Source organism: Phocoena phocoena, chromosome 10 (genome assembly GCF_963924675.1).
Source record: "Phocoena phocoena chromosome 10, mPhoPho1.1, whole genome shotgun sequence".
In the NCBI taxonomy this organism is placed as follows: domain Eukaryota; kingdom Metazoa; phylum Chordata; class Mammalia; order Artiodactyla; family Phocoenidae; genus Phocoena; species Phocoena phocoena.
The window spans coordinates 95,493,438-95,516,502 of NC_089228.1; the positions used below are offsets into that span (position 1 = coordinate 95,493,438).

At 43.4% G+C, this 23,065-nt stretch overlaps 1 protein-coding gene across 1 annotated transcript in view; it reads right to left on the bottom strand.

Annotated features, from left to right (window-relative positions):
• Positions 1 to 23,065, bottom strand: part of PHACTR1 (phosphatase and actin regulator 1) — a 534,554-nt gene that overhangs the window by 83,701 nt on the left and 427,788 nt on the right. The window contains exon 5 of the mRNA XM_065885188.1: positions 20,093 to 20,173. Within this exon, the coding sequence (XP_065741260.1) occupies positions 20,093 to 20,173 (81 nt within the window). The remainder of the gene's footprint in view (positions 1 to 20,092; positions 20,174 to 23,065) is intronic.

Here is a 23,065-nt window from a genome sequence, read left to right on the forward strand (position 1 = left end):
TGATCTTCTAGGATATACACTATGGTTTATATAAAATCCTACGCTTAGAAGTGTATTTCTAGTTGGATAAGAATTGCTTACTTGATAAACAATAGTTGAATATGAGTATAAAGAATTGCTTTACAGCTGTGTATTGAACCATTATTGCAATAAATTTCACACAGATCAAAAAACTAAAACTTTAAAACTAGGATAGCAGAGAGCAGGAGCAAGAAGAACTACAATCCTGCAGCCTGTGGAACAAAAACCACATTCACAGAAAGAGAGACAAGATGAAAAGGCAGAGGGCTATGTACCAGATGAAGGAGCAAGATAAAACACCAGAAAAACAACTAAATGGAGTGGAGATAGGCAACCTTCCAGAAAAAGAATTCAGAATAATGATAGTGAAGATGATCCAGGACCTCAGAAAAAGAATGGAGGCAAAGATCGAGAAGATGCAAGAAATGTTTAACAAAGACCGAGAAGAATTAAAGAACAAACAAACAGAGATGAACAATACAATAAATGAAATGAAAAATACACTAGAAGGAATCAATAACAGATTAACTGAGGTAGAAGAACGGATAAGTGACTTGGAAAACAGAATGGTGGAATTCACTGCTGCGGAACAGAATGAAGAAAAAAGAATGAAAAGAAATGAAGACAGCCTAAGAGACCTCTGGGACAACATTAAACGCAACAACATTCGCATTATAGGGGTCCCAGAAGGAGAAGAGAGAGAGAAAGGGCCAGAAAAAATATTTTAAGAGATTATAGTAGAAAACATCCCGAACATGGGAAAGGAAATAGCCACCCAAGTTGAGGAAGGGCAGAGAGTCGCATACTGGATAAACCCAAGGAGAAACACACCGAGACACATAGTAATCAAATTGGCAAAAATTAAAGTCAAAGAGAAATTATTGAAAGCAGCAAGGGATAAATGAAAAATAACACACAAGGGAACTCTCATAAGGTTAACAGCTGCTTTCTCAGCAGAAATTCTACAAGCCAGAAGGGAGTGGCATGATATACTTAAAGTGATGAAAGGGAAGAACCTACAACCAAGATTACTCTACCCAGCAAGAATCTCATTCAGATTCGAAGGAGAAATCAAAAGCTTTACAGACAACCAAAAGCTAAGAGAATTCAGCATCACCAAACCAGCTCTACAACAAATGCTAAAGGAAGTTCTCTAAGTGGGAAACACAAGAGAAGAAAAGGATTTACAAATACAAACCCAAAACAATTAACAAAATGGTAATAGGAACATACATATCGATAATTACCTTAAATGTGAATGGATTAAATGCTCCAACCAAAAGACAAAGGCTTGCTGAATGGATATAAAAACAAGACCCATATATATGCTGTCTACAAGAGACCCACTTCAGACCTAGGGACACATACAGACTGAAAGTGAGGGGATGGAAAAAGATATTCCATGCAAATGGAAATCAAAAGAAAGCTGGAGTAGCTATAATCATATCAGATAAAATAGACTTTAAAGTAAGAATGTTACAAGAGACAAGGAAGGACAGTACATAATGATCAAGGGATCAATCCAAGAAGAATATATAACAATTATAAATATATATTCACCCAACATAGGAGCACCTCAATACATAAGGTAAATGCTAACAGCTCTAAAAGAGGAAATCGACAGTAACACAATAATAGTGGTGGACTTTTAACACCTCATTTACACCAATGGACAGGTCATCCAAAATGAAAATAAACAAGGAAACAGAAACTTTAAATGACACAATAGACCAGAGAGATTTAATTGATATATATAGGACATTCCATCCAAAAACAGCAGATTACACTTCTCCTCAAGTGTGCACGGAATATTCTCCAGGATAGATCATATCTGGGGTCACAAATCAAGCCTCAGTAAATTAAAATATCTGAAATCATATCAAGCACCTTTTATGACCACAACGCTATGAGTAGAAATGAATTACAGGGAAAAAAATGTAAAAAGCACAAACACATGGAGGCTAAACAATATGTTACGAAATAACCAAGAGATCACTGAAGAAATCAAAAAATACCTAGAGACAAATGACAATGAAAACACGACAATCCAAAACCTATGGGATGCAGCAAAAGCAGCTCTAAGAGGGAAGTTTATAGCTATACAAGCCTACCTCAAGAAATAAGAAAAATCTCAAGTAAACAATCTAAACTTATGCCTAAAGGAACTAGAGAAAGAAGAACAAACAAAACACAAAGTTAGCAGAAGGAAAGAAATCATAAAGATCAGAGCAGAAATAAATGAAAAAGAAAACAACAGCAAAGATCAATAAAACTAAAAGCTGGTTCTATGAGAAGATAAACAAAATTGATAAACCATTAGCCAGACTCATCAAGAAAAAGAGGGAGAGGACTCAAATCAATAAAATTAGAAATGAAAGAGGAGAAGTTACAACAGACACCACAGAAATACACAGCATCCTAAGAGACTACTACAAGTAACTCTATGCCAATAAAATGGACAACCTGGAAGAAATGGACAAATTCTTAGAAAGGTATAAGCTTCCAAGACTGAACCAGGAAGAAACAGAAAATATGAAAAGACCAATCACAAGTAATGAAATTGAAACTGTGATTAAAAATCTTCCAACAAAGAAAAGTCCAGGACCAGATGGCTTCACTAGTGAATTCTATCAAACATTTAGACAAGAGCTAACACCCATCCTTCTCAAACTCTTCCAAAAATTGCAGAGGAAGGAACACTCCCAAACTCATTCTATGAGGCCATCATCACCCTGACAACAAAACCAGACAATGATACTACAAAAAAATAAAAAATTACAGACCAATATCGCTGATGAATATAGATGCAAAAATCCTCAACAAAATACTAGCAAACAGAATCCAACAACACATTAAAAGGATCATACACCATAATCAAGTGGGATTTATCCCAGGGATGCAAGGATTCTTCAATATACGCAAATCAATTAATGTGATACACCATATTAACAAAATGAAGAAGGAAAACCATATGATCATCTCACTAGATGCAGAAAAAGCTTTTGACAAAATTCAACACCCATTTATGATAAAAACTCTCCAGAAAGTGGGCAGAGAGGGAACCTACCTCAACATAATAAAGGCCATATACGACAAACCCACAGCCAACATCATTGTCAATGGTGAAAAACCGAAAGCACTTCCTCTAAGATCAAGAACAAGACAAGGATGTCCACTCTCACCACTACTATTCAACATAGTTTTGGAAGTCCTAGCCACGGCAATCAAAGAAGAAAAAGAAATAAAAGGAATACAAATTGGAAAAGAAGAAGTAAAACTGTCACTCTTTGCGGATGACATGATACTATACATAGAGAATCCTAAAATTGCACCAGAAAACTACTAGAGTTAATCAATGAATTTGGTAAAGTTGCAGGATACAAAATGAATGCACAGAAACCTCTTGCATTCCTATACACTAATGATGAAAAATCTGAAAGAGAAATTATGGAAACACTTCCATTTCCCATTGCAACAGTAAGAATAAAATACCTAGGAATAAACCTACCTAGGGAAACAAAAGACCTGTATGCAGAAAACTATAAGACACTGATGAAAGAAATTAAAGATGATACAAACAGATGGAGAGATATACCATGTTCTTGGATTGCAAGAATCAATATTGTGAAAGTGACTATGCTACCCAAAGCACTCTACAGATACAATGCAATCCCTATCAAATTACCAATGGCATTTTTTATGGAAATAGAACAAATCATCTTAAAATTTGTATGGAGGGCTTCCCTAGTGGCTCAGTGGTTGAGAGTCTGCCTGCCAATGCAGGGGACATGGGTTCGTGCCCCAGTCCGGGAAGATCCCACATGCCGCGGAGCGGCTGGGCCTGTGAGCCATGGCCGCTGAGCCTGCACATCCGGAGCCTGTGCTCTGCGACGCGAGAGGCCGCAACAGTGAGAGGCCCACATACCACAAAAAAAAAAAAAAAAAAAATTTGTGTGGAGACACAGAAGACCCTGAATAGCCAAAGCAGTCTTAACGGAAAAAAACGGAGCTGGAGGAATCAGACTCCCTGACTTCAGACTATACTAACAAAGCTACAGTAATCAAGAAAATATGGTACTGGCACAAAAACAGAAACATAGATCAATGGAACAAGATAGAAAGCCCAGGGATAAACCCATGCACCTATGGTCAACTAATCTGTGACAAAGGGGGCAAAGATATACAATGGAGAAAAGACAGTCTCTTCAATAAATGGTGCTGGGAAAACTGGACAGCTACATGTAAAAGAATGAAATTAGAACACTCCCTAACACCATACACAAAAATAGACCCAAAATGGATTCGAGACCTAAATGTAAGGCCAGACACTATAAAACTCTTAGAGGAAAACATAGGAAGAACACTCTTTGACATAAATCATAGCAAGATCTTTTTTGATCCACCTGCTAGAGTAATGGAAATAAAAACAAAAATAAACAAATGGGACCTAATGAAACTTCAAAGCTTTTGCACAGCAAAGGAAACCATAAACAAGAAGAAAAGACAACCCTCAGAATGGGAGAAAATATTTGCAAACGAATCAATGGACAAAGGATTAATCTCCAAAATATATAAACAGCTCATGCAGCTCAATATTAAAGAAACAAACAATCCAATCCAAAAACGGGCAGAAGACCTAAACAGACATCTCTCCAAAGAAGACATACAGATGGCCAAGAAGCACATGAAAAGTTGCTCAACATCACTCATAATTAGAGAAATGCAAATCAAAACCACAGTGAGGTATCACCTCACACCAGTTAGAACGGGCATCATCAGAAAATCTACAAACAACAAATGCCAGAGAGGGTGTGGAGAAAAGGGAACCCTCTTGCACTGTTGGTGGGAATGTAAATTAATACAGCCACTATGGTGAACAGTATGGAGGTTCCTTAAAAAACTAAAAATAGAATTACCGTATGATCCAGAAATCCCACTACTGGGCATAAACCCAGAGAAAACCATAATTCAAAAAGACACGAGGGCTTCCCTGGTGGTGCAGTGATTGAGAGTCCACCTGTCGATGCAGGGGACACGGGTTTGTGCCCCGGTCCGGGAGGATCCCACATGCTGCGGAGTGGCTGGGCCCATAAGCCATGGCCGCTGAGCCTGCGTGTCCGGAGCCTGTGCTCCGCAATGGGAGAGGCCACAAGAGTGAGAGGCCTGCGTAACGCAAAAAAAAAAAAAAAAAAAAGACACATGCACCCCAATGTTCATTGCAGCACTATTTACAATAGCCAGGTCATGGAAGCAACCTAAATGCCCATTAACGGATGAATGGATAAAGAAGTTGTGGTACATATATACAATGGAATATTACTCAGCCATAAAAAGGAACGAAATTGAGTCATTTGTTGAGATGCAGATGGATCTAGAGACTGTCATACAGAGTGAAGTAAGTCAGAAAGAGAAAAACAAATATCGCATATTAACGCATGTATGTGGAACGCAGAAAAATGGTACAGATGAACTGGTTTGCAGGGCAGAAGTTGAGACACAGATGTAGAGAACAAACGTATGGACACCAAGGGGGGAAAACTGCAGTGGGCTGGGCATGGTGGTGTGCTGAATTGGGCGATTGGGATTGACATGTATACACTGATGTGTATAAAATTGATGATTAATAAGAACCTGCAGTATAAAAAAACAAACAAAAAACTAGGATAAATTGTTTAAATAAATACATGTATATACACACACACGCATATATACTCACATACATATTTATTGATTTAGGTTGCATAAGAAGGAAGCCAGATGGATAGTTTAACTTACTCATAAACGTTTACATTTTTAATTTACAAAATAAAATGCTGTACACCCAATATAAGAAAAAGAAAGGCAGCATAATGGGGAAATATGAACTAAACATAGCTAATAAAATAATGGCTATTCCCAGTATGCAGAGTATTTGTACAAATAAATAAAAATAAAACTCAAGTCCCCGGGGCCACTTGTGAAATGCACAGCCTGGCTAGCAATGAAAGAAATGCCAGTGAAATGACCCTGTGGGTGATGCTGAAGCCTACAAATGTGCTTGAAACAATGTCAAGTACAAAAGCAGGAACGGAGAACAAAATGGACATGTTGATTACAATGCCCTCAAGATGAAATATGCATGCGTGCTGGCAGAGTTCTGAAGTGATTTTGGCTTTGATATGAATAGAGCTTAATGATCATTAACTTTTTTTTTTCCCTGTGGAGATGCTTACATATCTAAAAAAATAAAACAAAAAATGGCATGCTACCTTGTTAAGTTAAATGAAGACATAATAGTTTTGTTGGAGGAGAAAGCCTTCCTCACTCCTCTGGTTTCTTGAGGAGGTATTTTCTCTGAGCCCGGCTTCCTACCCCTTCTCCACAGTTACTCATTGCTAGGATGCAACTTCTGCATGAAAGACTGTTAGCAAACTTGCAGTAGAGGAGAAAAATGAAATGAAATCATGGTTACATTGGTGCTTCCACTATAAAGAAAAATGATTATGTAAGTGAAGCACCATGTGAGAATTTTAGACTGAAAACATTGGGAAGTGTTCACTATGCTGCATCTCTGTTGTTAACGCAATTGTATAGAATTCACACATGCAGGCCTGTGAAAATTCAAACACGTTTTACTTGACTGGCGATCACCAATGGCTATAATTACAGCAAAATCAAAAAGTGAAGCTACCTATGTTAAAGCAAACCATCATCTTGTGAGGACATGGAACAAGAGTCCTAATGCAAGTGTTTGCTAACTGTTTTTTTCCCTTTGAGACAAGAGCTGCTGTCGTAGCTTCCCAGACATACTCTTTTTTTTTTTTTTTTTTTTTTGCGGTATGCGGGCTTCTCACTGCTGTGGCCTCTCCCGTTGTGGAGCACAGGCACCGGACGCGCAGGCTCAGCGGCCATGGCTCACAGGCCTAGCCGCTCCGCGGCATGTGGGATCTTCCCGGACTGGGGCACGAACCCGTGTCCCTTGCACCGGCAGGTGGACTCTCAACCACTGCGCCACCAGGGAAGCCCCCAGACATGCTCTTTGACCAAAAAGGGCATCTCCACTGAGTGGCCGGAGGGTTACCCCACAGAGCCGAAGGTGTTTTCCCAAGAAGTGTCACTCTGATGGTGGTGAGCTATAAAGCAAAGACTTCATTCAATGTCTTTTTTTTTTTCTTTTTTTTGACACTGATATACTTTTTCCATTACAGTACAAAAAAATTCCCCCATTAAGGGAGCACAGCCATTGTTTTGTAACCCACAGAGGTGTCATTTTTGCAACAATATACAGAGTTTTGAAAAGCTTCTGTTAATCCCAATGACCTTTTAAATCACTGCAATCAAAGCCACTAGCTGCTCTCATTGTCAGTGAAATGACGTGCGCGGAGCAACAGTTAGCTAAGAAATAATTTATCTAAGGATTTCATTGAAAGATTAAAAGCTTTGAACCTAAGAAGTTGGAAATGGCTCCCTGGCCGTTGGAAGTATTTTCTTCAGTTTGCCTGAGTTCAGGGAGGTGATGTCATTAAACTAAATGGTGCTACAGATATCACTGTGTAGAATTTTAAACATACATCGAAAGCCATACATTTCTAGTAACACTGCATATTTACTACTTAATATATTTGAATCTTGAGCATTTAAAAAGACAAACTGAGAGTCTTATTTGCAAAAACAAAAACTCCAGTGTGTGTCTCTCTGTCTGTGTCTCTTCTGGTGCATTTTCTTTCTGCATGAGGAAAAGTCATTATAAGTGTGTGTCTGTGTGTCGAAAAGTATCTCTGTGCCACCTAGGATTTAGGGCAGACACTGCAGGATTCTGTAGGATCGCTGAACCTGTATTTCCAGAATCCGTAAGTCATCTTCCAGTTTATCTTTCATGTCTGTTTGTAGCCAGAAGTCTCTGGATTATTCTGACCAGTTTACACGGAAGAACAATTTTGCAAGAGCCATGAGGTTCCTTTGTGTCTTGACACAGGCACCTTGGCAACTCAGAGAACCCTTCTGAACCTAATACCTTGAAAATCTATGCAAGATGGATTTCAATCTCAGAATGTAATCAATTGCGTGATACTCTGATCGGATGATTTTAAACACAGAATGGAATGGTACATGTTTTTTTGCTTGGGGAGTCACCTTACTTTTTTTTTTAATAGTTGCTATTGTTCTGGATTTAATATCCTATTTTGATGTTAATAATATTTCCCTTCTAGTTCAGAGGCCTTTGCCTAAAACCCTTCAGTATGTGAGTTGCAGTGACTTCGTATCACAGAAGCGGTATTGACCTTGGGTAGCTTCTTTCAGTTGCACTTCCCTGTGGCTGTACCCTGCTGGACCTCATGGTCAGCAACCACAGCTCATGTGAATTCTCAGCTGCTTCCTCGATCACAAACACCTCATCCCATCAAACGGTGCTGTCTGTTTCCCAGAGGTGTTTCTTTCATCTTCCTGGGTACAGTTATACCTCCTCACCAGTCTTCACGCCAAGCCCATCGGTTCTTACATCATCTATCCTGATGAAGTACGATGGTTCTGACCACTATTTCCAAATAATTACTCGTCTCCAAGGTTTGTAGCTGAAAGACGATTTACCATCTTGCTATGCCTGGGCTTTTTTTTTTTTTTTTTTGCAGTACACAGGCCTCTCACTGCTGCGGCCTCTCCCTTTGCGGAGCACAGGCTCTGGACGCGCAGGCTCAGCGGCCATGGCTCACAGGCGCAGCCGTTCCGCAGCACGTGGGATCCTCCTTGACTGGGGCACGAACCCGCATCCCCTGCATCGGCAGGCGGACTCTCAACCACTGCGCCACCAGGGAAGCCCTCCTGGGCATTTTGATATCAAAAATGCAACTGGGGCACAGACTGAATATAAAATGAATGGAATGACACAGTTTCTCTCCTATGCTATTTTATGAGAGTGTGAATCTCACAGAATCATACCTCGTTGTGCAAGGGGCCCTTCAGAGTTAATAGGGAATCCAAGATTTTTTAAGAAAACTTTAATGGCTAGAGTTGGAGAAGGAAAGTGATACGGGCTGGCCGTTTCAAAATGTAAGCGGCTCTGTTTCTTTAGCTGAGCTCCCCAATCGCGTACCCACTTGCCACGTACAGTTACTGTTTTAGTTAAAATTTAAAATGCAGTTCCTCAGTCAGACTAGGCACATCTGAAGTGCTCAACAACCACATGTGGCTGCTGGCTGCCGTGCTGCCTGGCAAAGATGATGGAACATTCCTATTACTGCTGAAAAGTCTACGGAACAGCACTGCTCAAGACAGACTGAAAAATCACAATAATGGGCCTATGAATACGCAAAAGTGAACCCATTTCTGGAACTGAGAGATTAAAATGACGTTGCTAAACTGGTCCACATCACAAGGAATGGTCAGTTCAGTGGATACTATTTCCTTTAGAGAAGCTGCAGTGGTGGGAAGGCTGCAGCACAGGGAGGAAAGACATGCTCTAGGGCACGTGTGCATGTCGGGGCCCTGCGAGTAGCAACACACAGCTACAGAGGTGGGCGTGGCCTTCGGAGAAGTCCCGAAGCCTCAGGATAGAATCTCAGCTCTGCCGGGTGGAAGCAGAGAGAGTCTAGGCTTGGGTGAAGGGGAACCGGGAAGGGGACACAGGCATCTAAGAAGAGCAGAGGCGCAGTCCAGGTCACATGTCTGGTGGAGGCCACTGCTGACATTTATTGAGCACGTACTGTGGGCAGGCAACGGTCTAAAAGCCCAAACTGAATTATGTCCCTTGATCCTCCAACAACCCTATGAGAAGACGAGCAAGGGCAGAATGGAGTTGAAGAGTATGCATCCATGGGTGTACCCAGAGACTCTAGGAGGACCAGCTGCTTGGTAACAGGTGTCTTCAATCAAGCAGTCTGGGAGTAGTGAGAGAGGATAAAAGGAAAGCATGGCTTTGCTGGTTGGAGCACAGTAAGATCCTGGGGTTACGGTCAAACAAAAAGCAGAGTCCAGGGAGATAAGAGGCTGCCCTGTACCTTCTACAGACAGAAGATGAGGGAGCTGGGACCAGAATCCTGGGCTTGGGGCTCCTAGGACAGTTCGGTTGTTTTATAGATATTTATGTGGGGTTAAGGCTTGAATGCCCCCCTGACTTATTTGACTTTATCTGAGTCCTAGGCAAACGTATGAAGTCAGGAAAAAATTTTTTGAGTACGACTAGCTTTCTTTTTATTAGCTATTACCTTCCAGAGTTTGGCTTGCCTTCTCATGACAAACAGGTCAGTGGCTGTGGAATCAAGCATCAGACGTGGGCAGGGATGCTCACCGTGCCTGAGGTACCCTGCCCTGCCCTGATTTCATCGGCAGGGTCCAGGGACAGGCAGCTGGAAGGGTGATACCGTGGTGGGTCTTCCAAGGACAACTTACACTAGGTAGCAGCTCTCAGGAGCTGACTGTACCTGCAACACTTTGGTTTACGGAAACATCTGTCAAAATTAGGGAAAAAGATATCCTGGGGTTATCTCTAAAAATTCTGGTCAATGAGAAATGAGGGTAATTCTGGAGAACCTTTAGGGAAAGGTTTTCTTGCTCTTAGAAAGAGATACCAAGAAGGGGGATAGCCCTCTCTCTCCCACCTGGATGTTGTATCTGCATGTAATGCTGGAACTACTGCAGCCATCTTGTTACCATGAGGGGTGACAGCTTGAGAATGGCATCCCTTCACCACGTTACTGAGCTGATGAATTCACCAACTCTGGAGCTGCCCTACCACTGGATTTTATGACGTGAGATTCATTCACTCACTCACTCACTCACTGATTCAATAAAAATTAATAAGCGCTGACAAATGCCAAGCATTGCTCAAGGCATTTGGGATACACTAATAGCAGGGGTCCCCAGCCTCCGGAATCTAATGCCTGATGATCTGAGACGTAGCTGACATAATAATAATACAAATAAAGCGCCCAATAAGTGTAATGCACTTGAATCGTCCCCAACCAGCCCCCTTCCCCCAGGTCCGTGGAAGAACTGTCTTCTGTGAAACCGGTCCCTGGTGCCAGAAAGGCTGGGGACCGCTGCAGAGGACAAAGCCCAGGAAGATCATTGGTCTAAATTTGCTTATCGCTGCAGCCTCCTTGAGTTAAGTTTTTAGTTACCTGAAACTATAGGCCTTTTAACTTACACCCTGCTGACTGCACACTGGCTTCACAGGTAACTAAGGAGCCTATAATCAAACAGCATAAACATAATCAAAAGGACGCTTCCTATCTTGTTTGATGTGTCTGTATTTGCCACTTTGGGTAATTTTTTCCACACTACGCCCCTGTCTCTGGACTTCCATAATGCTACACATTTCTGGGTTACTTCCTATGTTTCTGTCCACTTCTCAGTTTTTGAGGGTTTTCTCATTCCCAGATCATTTTTTTTTTCTAACTTCCAGAGCACTCAATGCTGGGGTGCCACTTATTTTCTCATTTTACATCTTCTTTGAGAAATATCATCAATCTATATGACTTCATGACCATTTACACACGCACAATTCCAAACCTGCATCTCCAACCCAGATCTCCCTCTTGAGTTTTAAATCTGTACATATAGTGCTCTGCTTAGCCATTTGGATATCGCAAACGCAATGTGGTCAAACCATCGCGATATTCTGTGCTCTGTAATTGCTTCTCTTAGGTATAAGAAGAGCAGAGGCGGACCTGTACCTGTCCCCCGTATATGTCCACCAAGTCTCCAAGCCAGAATCCTGAATGTCAGCCATGCCTTCAACCTCCCCTTCTCTCCCCAAGTCTAAGTAGTCACAGGCCTTCCTGACTCTACCTCCTACAGTTCTCCAGTCTCTCCTCTCCCCCTCCCCCCATTCCTACTGCCCTCATTCCTGCCATTTACCGTCACATCATCTGAATCCCAGCGACAGTCCGCCAACTGGTCTCCCCGACTCATGCCTTGGTGTCCCTCCAAGTCCTTCTCTCCCACGGGCAAAGGGATGAGGCTGCAAGTCCGATTGTGCAAAAAACCCTTCCAGAAATCCTCATCACTGCTCAGGACAAAGAATAAGCAACTAATATCATATTCCTGCCCGCAAGATCTGCCCTGACTTCCCCTCACCATATACACAAGCTGGACACCCTCTATCTTTCATTATCCCCAACTTGGTACCTCCCCATGTGCTAGTCCTTCTATTTCTAACGTTTTCCCAACCCATCCCACCTTCTCCAGGATAATTCTCATCACCCTTCAGGTTTCCTCTCAGACACTGTTCCTTCCAGGATGCCTTCCCTGAGTCTCCAGGCCTGGTGGGTGACGCTTCCACGCACCCCCCGAACTTCCTGTACTTTCCTCATCATAACTGCCAAGCACCTGAACCCATTACGGGGCCGTAAGTACTGTTAGGGGAGCCCACCTTGACCCTCCTAGCATCCCTGGCGCCCAGAACGACGCCTGCAACGTAACAGGTATTCAACAAACATGCAAGAGACAAATACTTTTGCTGGGGAACACTTGCTCACCGATCTAATAATAACTTCATTAATTTTCTGGCTCGGGATAGTGATTTTCTGAAAGAACACTGTTGCTTAAGAGAATGTGGACCACTATTTCTCTTTATTCGTTTTCATTTAATCTGCTTTCCATTTACCCCACTAGGGCAATCCACTGCATTAGGCGCTGAGACGCTACATAAATGATTCTACGTCACTGAGTCTGAAAGTAAACACTCTTTTCATTTTCACACAGTTACTCCAAATCACAGCTTCCAGAAGACGCCATTTCTAGGTGAGACGTGAGAAACAGCTAAAAATGTGACAAAATAACAATGTCCGGTAAAGGCTGTGAAAAGCATTTTCCATAAACTTCAAGACTTTAAAAGTCTCCACAATTGGGACACCAGATAAACAACGAGATTTAAAAGGCTCAAGTCTAAGAATTCCTCTCCTCTGATATAGGGGAGAGTTGTTATTTTTATTTTTAAAAGATGATGACCTTTTAATTTAAATACCAGGCTTTTTTCTCATGAATGCCTGAGAAGGGGGGAAATGTAGCCTCTGCATAAGAGAGTTATCCATTTCGGGGAGCTTCTATTTGTGTTGCTAATTAAAAATAACACCTTCCAAAACTTTGCTCTAACTCGATGAGGAAAAAAGCACACCTCAGCGCACTTTATTATTTGCTGTGAAATGTTATCGCTAATTCCCAGCACACAGTGGAAAGGGAAGTTGCTCATTTGCACACAGTTGGTTCTGTTCTTCCGTGACCCCCGGTCTTCCTTCTCCGGTGGGGCTAGCTCTCCCCCCAGGTCTTCGTGTGACTGCAGTGCAGTGAGCAACCACCTGGTGACCAGGGGAGCCGCAGCGGCCTCAACTCCATCCCTGCAGGTGGCCACACCTCCCAGCTCCCTGCCCCCATCTGGGGTGTGGCGGTGTGTAATATACAGGGGCGACAGCGTGTCCTTCCACACAGAGAGATGGTCTCCTTTCCCTCTTTTCCCTCCTCATGAATGATATATCCACTCATGTGAATTAAACACACCCATACGGTACAAAGCACGTGACAGAGCCGTGACAGAACTGAGGTATCACTGGAAGATCCAGTGTTGAAAAATACAGAACAATCGCCATTGTTATCCCTAACATCCTTTATATACAACGCCATGCTTATTTGTAGAGATCTTTTGCAATAACCACTAACAGCATTATTTATTAATATCCTCTGATGACCAACAGGCAATATATTACAAAGGTTTTTGTGTGTTCCTATAAATTCCAAACAAAGGACAGAAGGTCTTAGCAGGGGTTTTCAGAGTCCACACTCGCCGGCCGTGAACCCTCAGGCAAGTCTATAACCTCGCTGGGCTGCAGCTGCTCCTACTCTACTCTGGAAAAATAACAGAAGCCAGGTCAGGTGACCTCTTGAGATCCTTGCTAAGCCTGAGAAATATCATCACGATTTTACTAACGGCCAAACAGTCCACTGCTTTCAGGATATTTTTCTCCATAACACCTAATAACCACTGTTTATAAGTAGAGTATTTGACATCCATATACACGAATATACACCCGATATAATACCGCCTATTTAAACAACTGGCAACAACGTTTCATGAACCACACAAATGAATAAACAAGAGGGATCAGAGTTCTAGTGCTCTGGATTTTGCCAACACAGGTGTACAGACCAAGTCGTGTGTACATGCAGATAGCCTCAGCCTGGCACTTGTTGTTTTTCAATAAACATACTGAGCATTGACTATGTCCCAATAGGACATAGTGCTACTGTAGGCAGTCGGATGCCACAACATCTGTGAACAAACCAGACAGAGATCCTGCCCTGCCTGCTGGAGCTCACCTTTCAGTGAGGAGAGACCGATGAGAAAAAGGCTAATACAACACATATGTAATTTATAGATTGCAGGTGATAAGAGACAGAAGGAAAAAAAAGAGAGAAAGAAAGAACACAGTAGAGCAGGGTCAGGGGATTACAGACCTATGGAAGGAGGTGACACTTTAAAATCTGGAGGTCCCAGGGAAGCTCCATTGAGAAGGTGGAATCTGAGCAAAGACTTGAAAAAGGAGTGAACCACGTGGATGGATATCTGGGGGAAGAGCGTTCTAGGAGGAGAGTGGAGCCAATGCCAATGTCAGGGGCTGGAAAGCAGGGTTAGCAAGATGCCACAGAGAGGACGTTATGAGGAAGTACCGCCAGGGAGTTGAAGCAAACTTAAGGGTTGGAGGGCAGATTGTGGAGGGCTTGGTAGGCTGTCGGAGGAGCTTGAAACTTCTCTGAGTGAAGTGGGGAGCCACTGTAGGCTCTGAACAGGGAGTGTTGTGCTCTGATTTACAGAGAACTGAGAGAGAGGCAAGTGCAATACAGAGGCTTTAATTTAAAAGAAACATACTGAGTCAATTTAAGGAACTTAAGGGCTCACGAATTAGGTTACAGGTTGTTTAGAAGTAGTAGTAGGACCAATGCTCCTGTTTCAGCCACCCAATCACTGCATTTAGGTCTCTGTGCAAATATCACCTCCTCCAGAGGTCCTCCATGATTGCATTTATATAAAATCATGGCTCCCCCTCTGAATTTATCTCCTTACCCTGCTGCTTTGTTTATCTTCGTAGTGCTCATCACTCCTTGGCAATATATCATAGGCTTATTTAATTATTTCCTATCTCCTTTAGTAGAATGTAAACTCTGAGAAGGTGAGAATCTTGCTTTTTTGGTTATCACTGTAACTCGACACCTAGAGCACCTGGCTCAGAGGGGGGATTCAGTGCCAATTTGTTGAATGAATGAATAAATGTTCCAGGAGTCTAGGAGAACCCTTAAGTTCTAATTTAAAAAAACAGACTATGGAACTGGGGACTAAATAGTTAAAAATAAGCTGTCTACAAAATTATAGACCGTTTTCCATCAGTAGTTGGTTTCACATTTTTACTCTTCAGAGTGATGACGGTTCACGGTAATGTTTCATTGTGTTTTTCATGAAATTGCTATATCCATATTGTGGAAAATGGGAGAAAAAGAATTTAAAATTTTATGTTCCTCTACATCATGATTAACAATTTAAAAGTCTTCTTTGTAGTTTTTAAAGTTTGCTGCATTTCTACATGGCCTTGATATATCCAGAGATCAAACGATTTTCTCTGATCTTTAAAGTTTTATCTAAACTTTCTTCTGAACTTTATTTTTTTCTATAAATTTATTTACTTATTTATTTATTTTTATTTTTGGCTGCATTGGGTCTTTGTTGCTGTGCCTGGGCTTTCTCTAGTTGCGGTGAGCAGGGGCTACTCTTCGTTGCGGTGCAAGGGCTTCTCATTGCGGTGGCTTCTCTTGTTGCGGAGCACGGGCTCTAGGTGCGCGGGCTTCAGCAGTTGCGGTGCGTGGGTTCAGTAGTTGTGGCTCGCGGGCTGTAGATCTCAGGCTCAGTAGTTGTGGTGCACGGGCTTAGTTGCTCCACGGCATGTGGGATCTTCCCCGACCAGGGCTCGAACCCGTGGTCCCCTGCATTGGCAGGCGGATTCTTAACCACCGTGCCACCAGGGAAGTCCTCTTCTCAACTTTAAGTGCATGTGGTTGTATATGGAAACCAATAAGAAAATACAAGCCATCCAGTAACTTAAGCTCTTTACATCTACATTCCATTAAATGAAGGATTCCTGAACTAGTTTCTAGAGATATTGAGAACATTTCCCCTCTTCAATCCAAGCTCTCATTTTGCCTGATTTGAATTTATTGACTAGTGTGGGATTTTAACCTGCTAAGAAAAACAAAGAATTTCGAGGAGAACTCTCAGAATAATAAAACCTCATTCGTTCTAAGTCCGCCGTGCCCAGTTACAAATCTCATGTCCCTACAGTTTATCGTAATACTTCCTAAAAACGAGTACGGCATTATTCAGCAAAATCAATAACATAAAGAGTTGGAAGAGAAAAGCTCACCTACCAAAGATAAACTGCTTCCCACCACCTTAGCAATATCATATACAAAACAGTGTAACTGCAGCATGAACAGGGGCCGGCCCTCGTGGATGGGCTGACACAGTAACTGCACATTAGGGACCATACATCTCTCGTGGAAACCATTTTGCTGCCAGGTGACCAGACTCATGGGTGCAAAATGAGGAATGACCAGGCCGGGCAATGTGGAAGGACTGCCGAAAATCTAAGAAATTTATCTTTGCAGCAAACAACTTGGAAGATGATTAAAGGTTCTTTGCCTCTTGCTGTTCACTCAGGATGTGGCAATAAAAGTTCATTTGTTTTACTCACTAGAATCCCAGACACAGCAAGTTGAATGATGCTGTAGAAAGGGGAAGGATGAATGACAGGAAAACGACGTGTTTAGAGACTAAAGAGGAAACAGGGTGGAGGGGTGAGAAGGTAGTTAAATCAGATACCAAGGGGCTAGGTTCTCGGCCACCCACATGGGTAAGGCCATTGTGAGGGGGGTTGAAGATCCTTGCACTTAAGATAAGAGCTGACAATGATGTCCCTTCCTAACTCGTGGGCCTGAACTAGGCTACGGAACATAAAGGGTTTTAAAAAATATAAAGGATGATGATGATACTACTACTAACAACGGGGTGTTAACAATTTCTTGAGAACTTACAGGATGATAGCCAATATTTTACTCTACATGTTGTTATGGACGGAACTGTGTTACCCCCTCTCCCCTCTGCCCAAATTTATATGTGAAGTCCAAACCCCCAGTGTGACTGTATTTGGAGACGGACCTTTATGGAAGTAATGAGGTTAAATGAGGTCCTAAGGGTGGGCCCTGATCCAACAGGACTGCGTTTCCTTTTTTTTTTTTTTTTTTTTGCGGTACGCGGGCCTCTCACTGTTGTGGCCTCTCCCGTTGCAGAGCACAGGCTCCGGACGCGCAGGCTCAGCGGCCGTGGCTCACGGGCCCAGCCGCTCCATGGCATGTGGGATCTTCCCGGACCGGGGCACAAACCCGTGTCCCCTGCAACGGCAGGCGGACTCTCAAGCACTGTGCCACCAGGGAAGCCCCAGGACTGCGTTTCTTATGAAAAGAGGAAGAGGCACCAGGAGTGTGCACACACAGAGGGAAGGCCATGTGAGGACACAGCAAGATGGCAGCCGTCTGCAAGTCGAGGAGGAGGCCTCACCAGGAACCAATCCTGCTAGCACCTGAATCTTGGACTTCTAGCCTCCAAAACTGTGAGGAAATACATTTCTGTTGTTTAAGTCACTCAGTCTGTGGTATTTTGTTATGGTAGCCCTGGCAAACTACTACAGATATGTTATCTCATGTAATCCTCATTACAATATTATCCACACTTTCAAATACGGGAATGGAAGCACAGAGAAGTTATGCAACTTCACTAAAGTTGCACAGCTACTCAGTAGTGGAACTGGAATTGAATCCAAGCAATGATTACAGGACTCACGTTCTGAACAGCTGATGTAACATAATACAAGGTAATGTGATTAATATCCACAGTGATACAAAATGGATGCTTTTATCAGAAAAACCCACAGCAAATACAAACTTCTATATCTACTATGCGCAATTTTAGTCTCCCTCTACTCCCATTCCCATCACACAAACAATAAGCATTTTTTGAGCCAATCTATCTCAGCCACTTTCTGAGGGGGTCTGGCATCAAGCCTTATGAATTCCATGTTCTCCTGGAGTTAACGTGCTAGTGAGGAAAGCCGGCCAACAACAGAACAGAAAAAAGCAGACAGCGATAAGTGCAAAGACAAAAATAAAGCCGGAAGTTGTGGTGACAGGCGGCGACCAGCCTGGTCCTTTCCTCCACAGCCAGTTACTGAGACCACAAACAGGACACAGCTCCGAATCCTCGGGCAACTCCTAATGGGGGCTGGCAGGCCCCAGACTCAATGTCCCCTGTTTCTTCCTCTATAAAATGGGCTTTTGCTCTAACAGTCTATGGCTTCTTTGATTAAGTCAGGAAGTTACTCCGGCAATATTTACCCTAACTCAGTTATTAGGTATGATGGAAATAATAAATACTATAATAAAATGTATCCTCTCCTTTAAAGGATTCCTGAAATTTTCCTGTGAGAGACATAAAGTTTGCAGGAAGAAAGGAGGGAGGGGGAGGGATCATTTAACTGGATCTGAACAGGCTTTCGCTAGGACAGTAATCTTTATTTAAGCCCTGAGATGCTGACCGTGTATTACCATACCTGCGGTCAGACACTTCCCATCTTCACCGGGGAGGGAATATAGAGAAAGGAGTTTGAGATGAAACATGGAAACTTAAGGTCAGTATAAGGGAGGGTTTGGGGGCCCTGTACAGAAATAAGCCATTGGAGAAAAGTGACAAAATGATGCATTCTTTTTCTCTGGAGAGCTTAATCAACCAAAGAAACTGTATCTTGGTAAGTCTCGCCCAGAAGGAGAAGGACGATGTGACTCGCCAGAGGGATGCCTTGGGGCCAGGAGGCTCTGCTAATGAACCAAGGCGGTTTGAAACAGTGCAGCTTCACACCCTACCTGCTGCATCCCCTGCCACTAGGGCGAGAGCAGTGCCACCTCCTACTTGCGGCGTTTCAGGGTGGCAATGTGTGCTAAGAAAAAATACTTCCAAAGTGCCATCAGGAGGCTCCATGGCAGGAACGAATGGGGTGAACTGTACCACCGGAGGAATAAGGACCAACTCACAGAAGACAGTGGAATCAGACAGAAGCGCCCAAGTTAGAAACACAGCCTGCCTTTCTGTATCAGAACACAAACTAGGCATGTAGAAGACCTACAGAAACATGGAAAACTGACTGCACTGTCAGAATTACAGGATCACTTTGATGATCAGGGTGGACCTTTAAAGTGGAACATGTGATTTAATAATCTGGCCCAACAAATAATACTGGCCTCAAATAATAAGATCTAGAACAGACAATTATTACTGATGACTGTAACAAGACTGGAATAACAGTTCATCATTTCTCTTAAAGCCTTAAATGAAGGATGGAGAGAGGAAGGGGAGGGGAGTGAAGAATAGTTAATATACTGGGCAAACCACTGCATACCCTCGTATTTAAAGGCAGTAGTTCAATCAGCAAAAGACACAGGATAAGTTCACCAGCAAACACTTTTGGACACATTCACAGCGCATTTGTCATCACTGGAAGTATTATCATTTGAAATATGTGTACCTTTATATAAAATTATATATAATTTTCTCCACTTTGATTTCTCCTGTTGTTGGGAGATGGACTGCCCCCAAAAATTCTGTTAGAGAAATTCTAGATGCTTGTGGATTTTTAACATTTGTCCTGGGAACCCCTAGTGCCTTAAAGAGCCCGAGCAATTAAATTCACCCCAGCTGTGCGTGTTCAGACACCAACAGGCTCACCACCGGAACTGACACCACTCCTCGGGCCACATCATTTGTCTCAGCATCCTATGGTTTGGTTCCAGTGCTGAGAAAAAGGGAGCTTTCGTTCCCTCTCTAATAGCAACCACGTCAGCGCTGTCTGCTACATTCTCTGATCTCTCCAGAAGTGTCTGGAGTTTTAAAGGTTCAAACTCTGATAAAGTGATACAGAAAACTGAATCCAACTCCAAGAAATATGCACACAGATTCCACGCACGGCTTTTTTCTGACTCATGGAGACTGGAGTGGTCCCCTTACCTTTATCATAGATTTCCTTCAAGACCCCTCGTTTTATTAGCTCCTCTCTGCTTTGCCTCATCGATATTTTCCTTTCCAGGGCTGTGAGCAAAACACAGAGAAGCAGGGGTGAGTAGGTAACAAAGACGTTTCTAAAAAGCATCATATTTTAAGATGTATTGAAATGTAATAGATGGGAAAGCTTCCGTAAGTTATACTTTACTAATATAAGCTAATGATACCAGTTAATACGTTTTGATACTATGATCAGCATTTTAATCCAATTATTTAATCATCAAGACAATCAAATTACCTATGAGGTAGGCATTTTTTTTTTTTTTTTTTTTTTTTTTTTGCGGTACGCGGGCCTCTCACTGTTGTGGCCTCTCCCATTGCGGAGCACAGGCTCCGGACGCGCAGGCTCAGCGGCCACGGCTCACGGGCCCAGCCGCTCCGCGGCATGTGGGATCTTCCCGGACCGGGGCTCGAACCCGTGTCCCCTGCATCGGCAGGCGGACTCTCAACCACTGCGCCACCAGGGAAGCCCGAGGTAGGCATTTTTAATCTCATTTTATTTAACCGTGATATATGGTTGAGGAAACTGTACCACAGAGCAGCTCAACAACCTATCAGAGTCATACTGAGAAGAGCATCCAGGATTCAAAGCCAGAAAACACTACCTCTGCCCTCGGCCTAACCTCTGCATCACACATCTTCCTGAGTGTGGCCTTTCCTCATAGGTGGGATTTCTTTTTTAATTACCTAGTTCATACAGATCATGTCTCATTGAGGATTTTGTGGCTTCCCAACTATTTTAAAAGTCATTTGAAAATATCTCCTAAAAAGCTCCCTGGATTGGTACCCAGGTTCCCGAGGAGAGCCTAGGGGACGGTGGGAGACCTCCATGCGACACCCACCCACTGCTCTCCTCTCTTGGCTCCAAACAAGGAACGGACTGTTCAGTTCCCAAACACACTTCCACTTGACCAGCCATTCACCTGAGCCAACCGTTCGGGCAGGTGGGAGCTGCAGGGGGGAAGAGGGAGCGCTTCCCCTCCAATCAGTGGGTATGATGGAGGGCAAGGCAAGTGGAAACAGAGCCCCAGAGTGGGGAAGTGAGGGCAGCACGAAAGGGCAGGCCTGTGGCCCCAGGTAGGGAAGGGGAAACCAGCAGAACCTGTAGAGGAAAGAAAGCTATTCCAGCAGCTGACATTTCAGTAAACACGGAATGGAGGAGGTGAGAGGTGACAGCAATCACTTCTGTCAACTTGAGATTCTTTATACCCTTTGGATACACAATTATTCAGGGGGGAAAAATACCAGTTATAAAATAAGGAAACAATTTTATGCACACAAATTTAGATGTAGATTACACATACACACACACACACCCCTCAATAGAATTTAATGCAAAGAATATGAGTAAGAACTATAAAGAAAGCAAGGAAACAAGAATTGTGATTGCAACTATGTTACCCACTAGCTGTGTGCTCTTAATCAAGTCACTTTTCCAGTCTGGGAAGACTCTGCTGACTCCACCCCAGCCACCACGATTTACCCACAGACGTGAGGGCAGGAAGGTTGTACGGAAGGGCAAGGGTTAGAGGTGAGTGGGAGAATCAACGGAGTGGTGTTCGTTTTGGGAGGTGAAGGAGTTTTATGTCCCAACCCAAATAGCAAGATATGGTGGGAAGAGGGCAGACGGGGTTCTCGTGCAGAAGAGGGACGCCCGGGGAAGGGGAAGAGAGGTGCATGCAGCTTGGTTAGAAAGTTCTGCCTGACTTTTAAAAAGATTTCCTCGGCAGCACAGTGGGAAAGACTGAACAGGCAAGATGAAGCGGGGGTTTTTAAGTAAAAAGTTTGTTAGCGATCTTTTGGGTGAATAAACAGGTGCTTTGCCATCCTGTACTGAACCAGGTAAATGAACAGATTTCTCTTCAACAAAATGAGGATTCCCAGGGGCTCTTCAAAACCGTGGAGTAAAGAGGATGAACCTGACCCACGGCACTCAGGGAAGGATCTGCAGCGAGCCGGACAGAGCCCTAGACGCAGAGGCCCGAGATCTCAAGTATCAGCAGAATATGGTCACTGTCAGGCCAACCACTTAGGTATCCGGACCTCAGCTGTCTCTCCACACTCATTCAACAACTGAGGACCAGCTGCCTGGAGTGCAAAGCTACTCTGTCAGGGACTGGAGATGATGGTGACCAAAGGGACAGCCCCTTCCTCACAGGGATTATAGACTAATGTGTGATTCAGTCATCAAATGATGATATCGCCTAATGTGTGACTGCAAATTGAGATGGGCCTCATAAAAGAAGACATGGTTCCTTGGGGCTTCCCTGGTGGCACAGTGGTTAAGAATCCGCCTGCCAATGCAGGGGACACGGGTTCGAGCCCTGGTCGGGGAAGATCCCACATGCCGTGGGGCAACTAAGCCCGTGCGCCACAACTACTGAGCCTGTGCTCTAGAGCCCACAAGCCACAACTACTGAGCCCGTGCACCACAACTACTGAAGCCTGCACGCCTAGAGCACGTGCTCCGCAACAAGAGAAGCCACCGCAATGAGAAGCCCACGCACTGCAAGGAAGAGTAGCCTCCACTCACCGCAACTAGAGAAAGCCCGCATGCAGCAACGAAGACCTAACGCAGCCAAAAATAAAATAAATAAAATAATTAAAAAAAAAAAAAGAAGATGACATGGTTCCATCAGAGCATATGATAAATAACCTCCTCCACTGGGGAGTTAGAAAAGGCTTTTCTGAGGAAGAAACCCCAGAGCTGAGTTTGAAAGATAAATATACCTTATCTTAGCCCAGGGCAGTTGGGTAGGAGCTGACGGAAACACTCCAGATAGAGCAAGCTTGGCAACGGCTCCTGACGGAGGAATCAGGGTGCCGTGGACAAGCAGAAAGCAATCTGGTGTGAGTGTACCACCAGCACCAGGTGTAGAATGATGGTTTAAGATGTGGCCAAAGGGGCAGGGGGCCTGG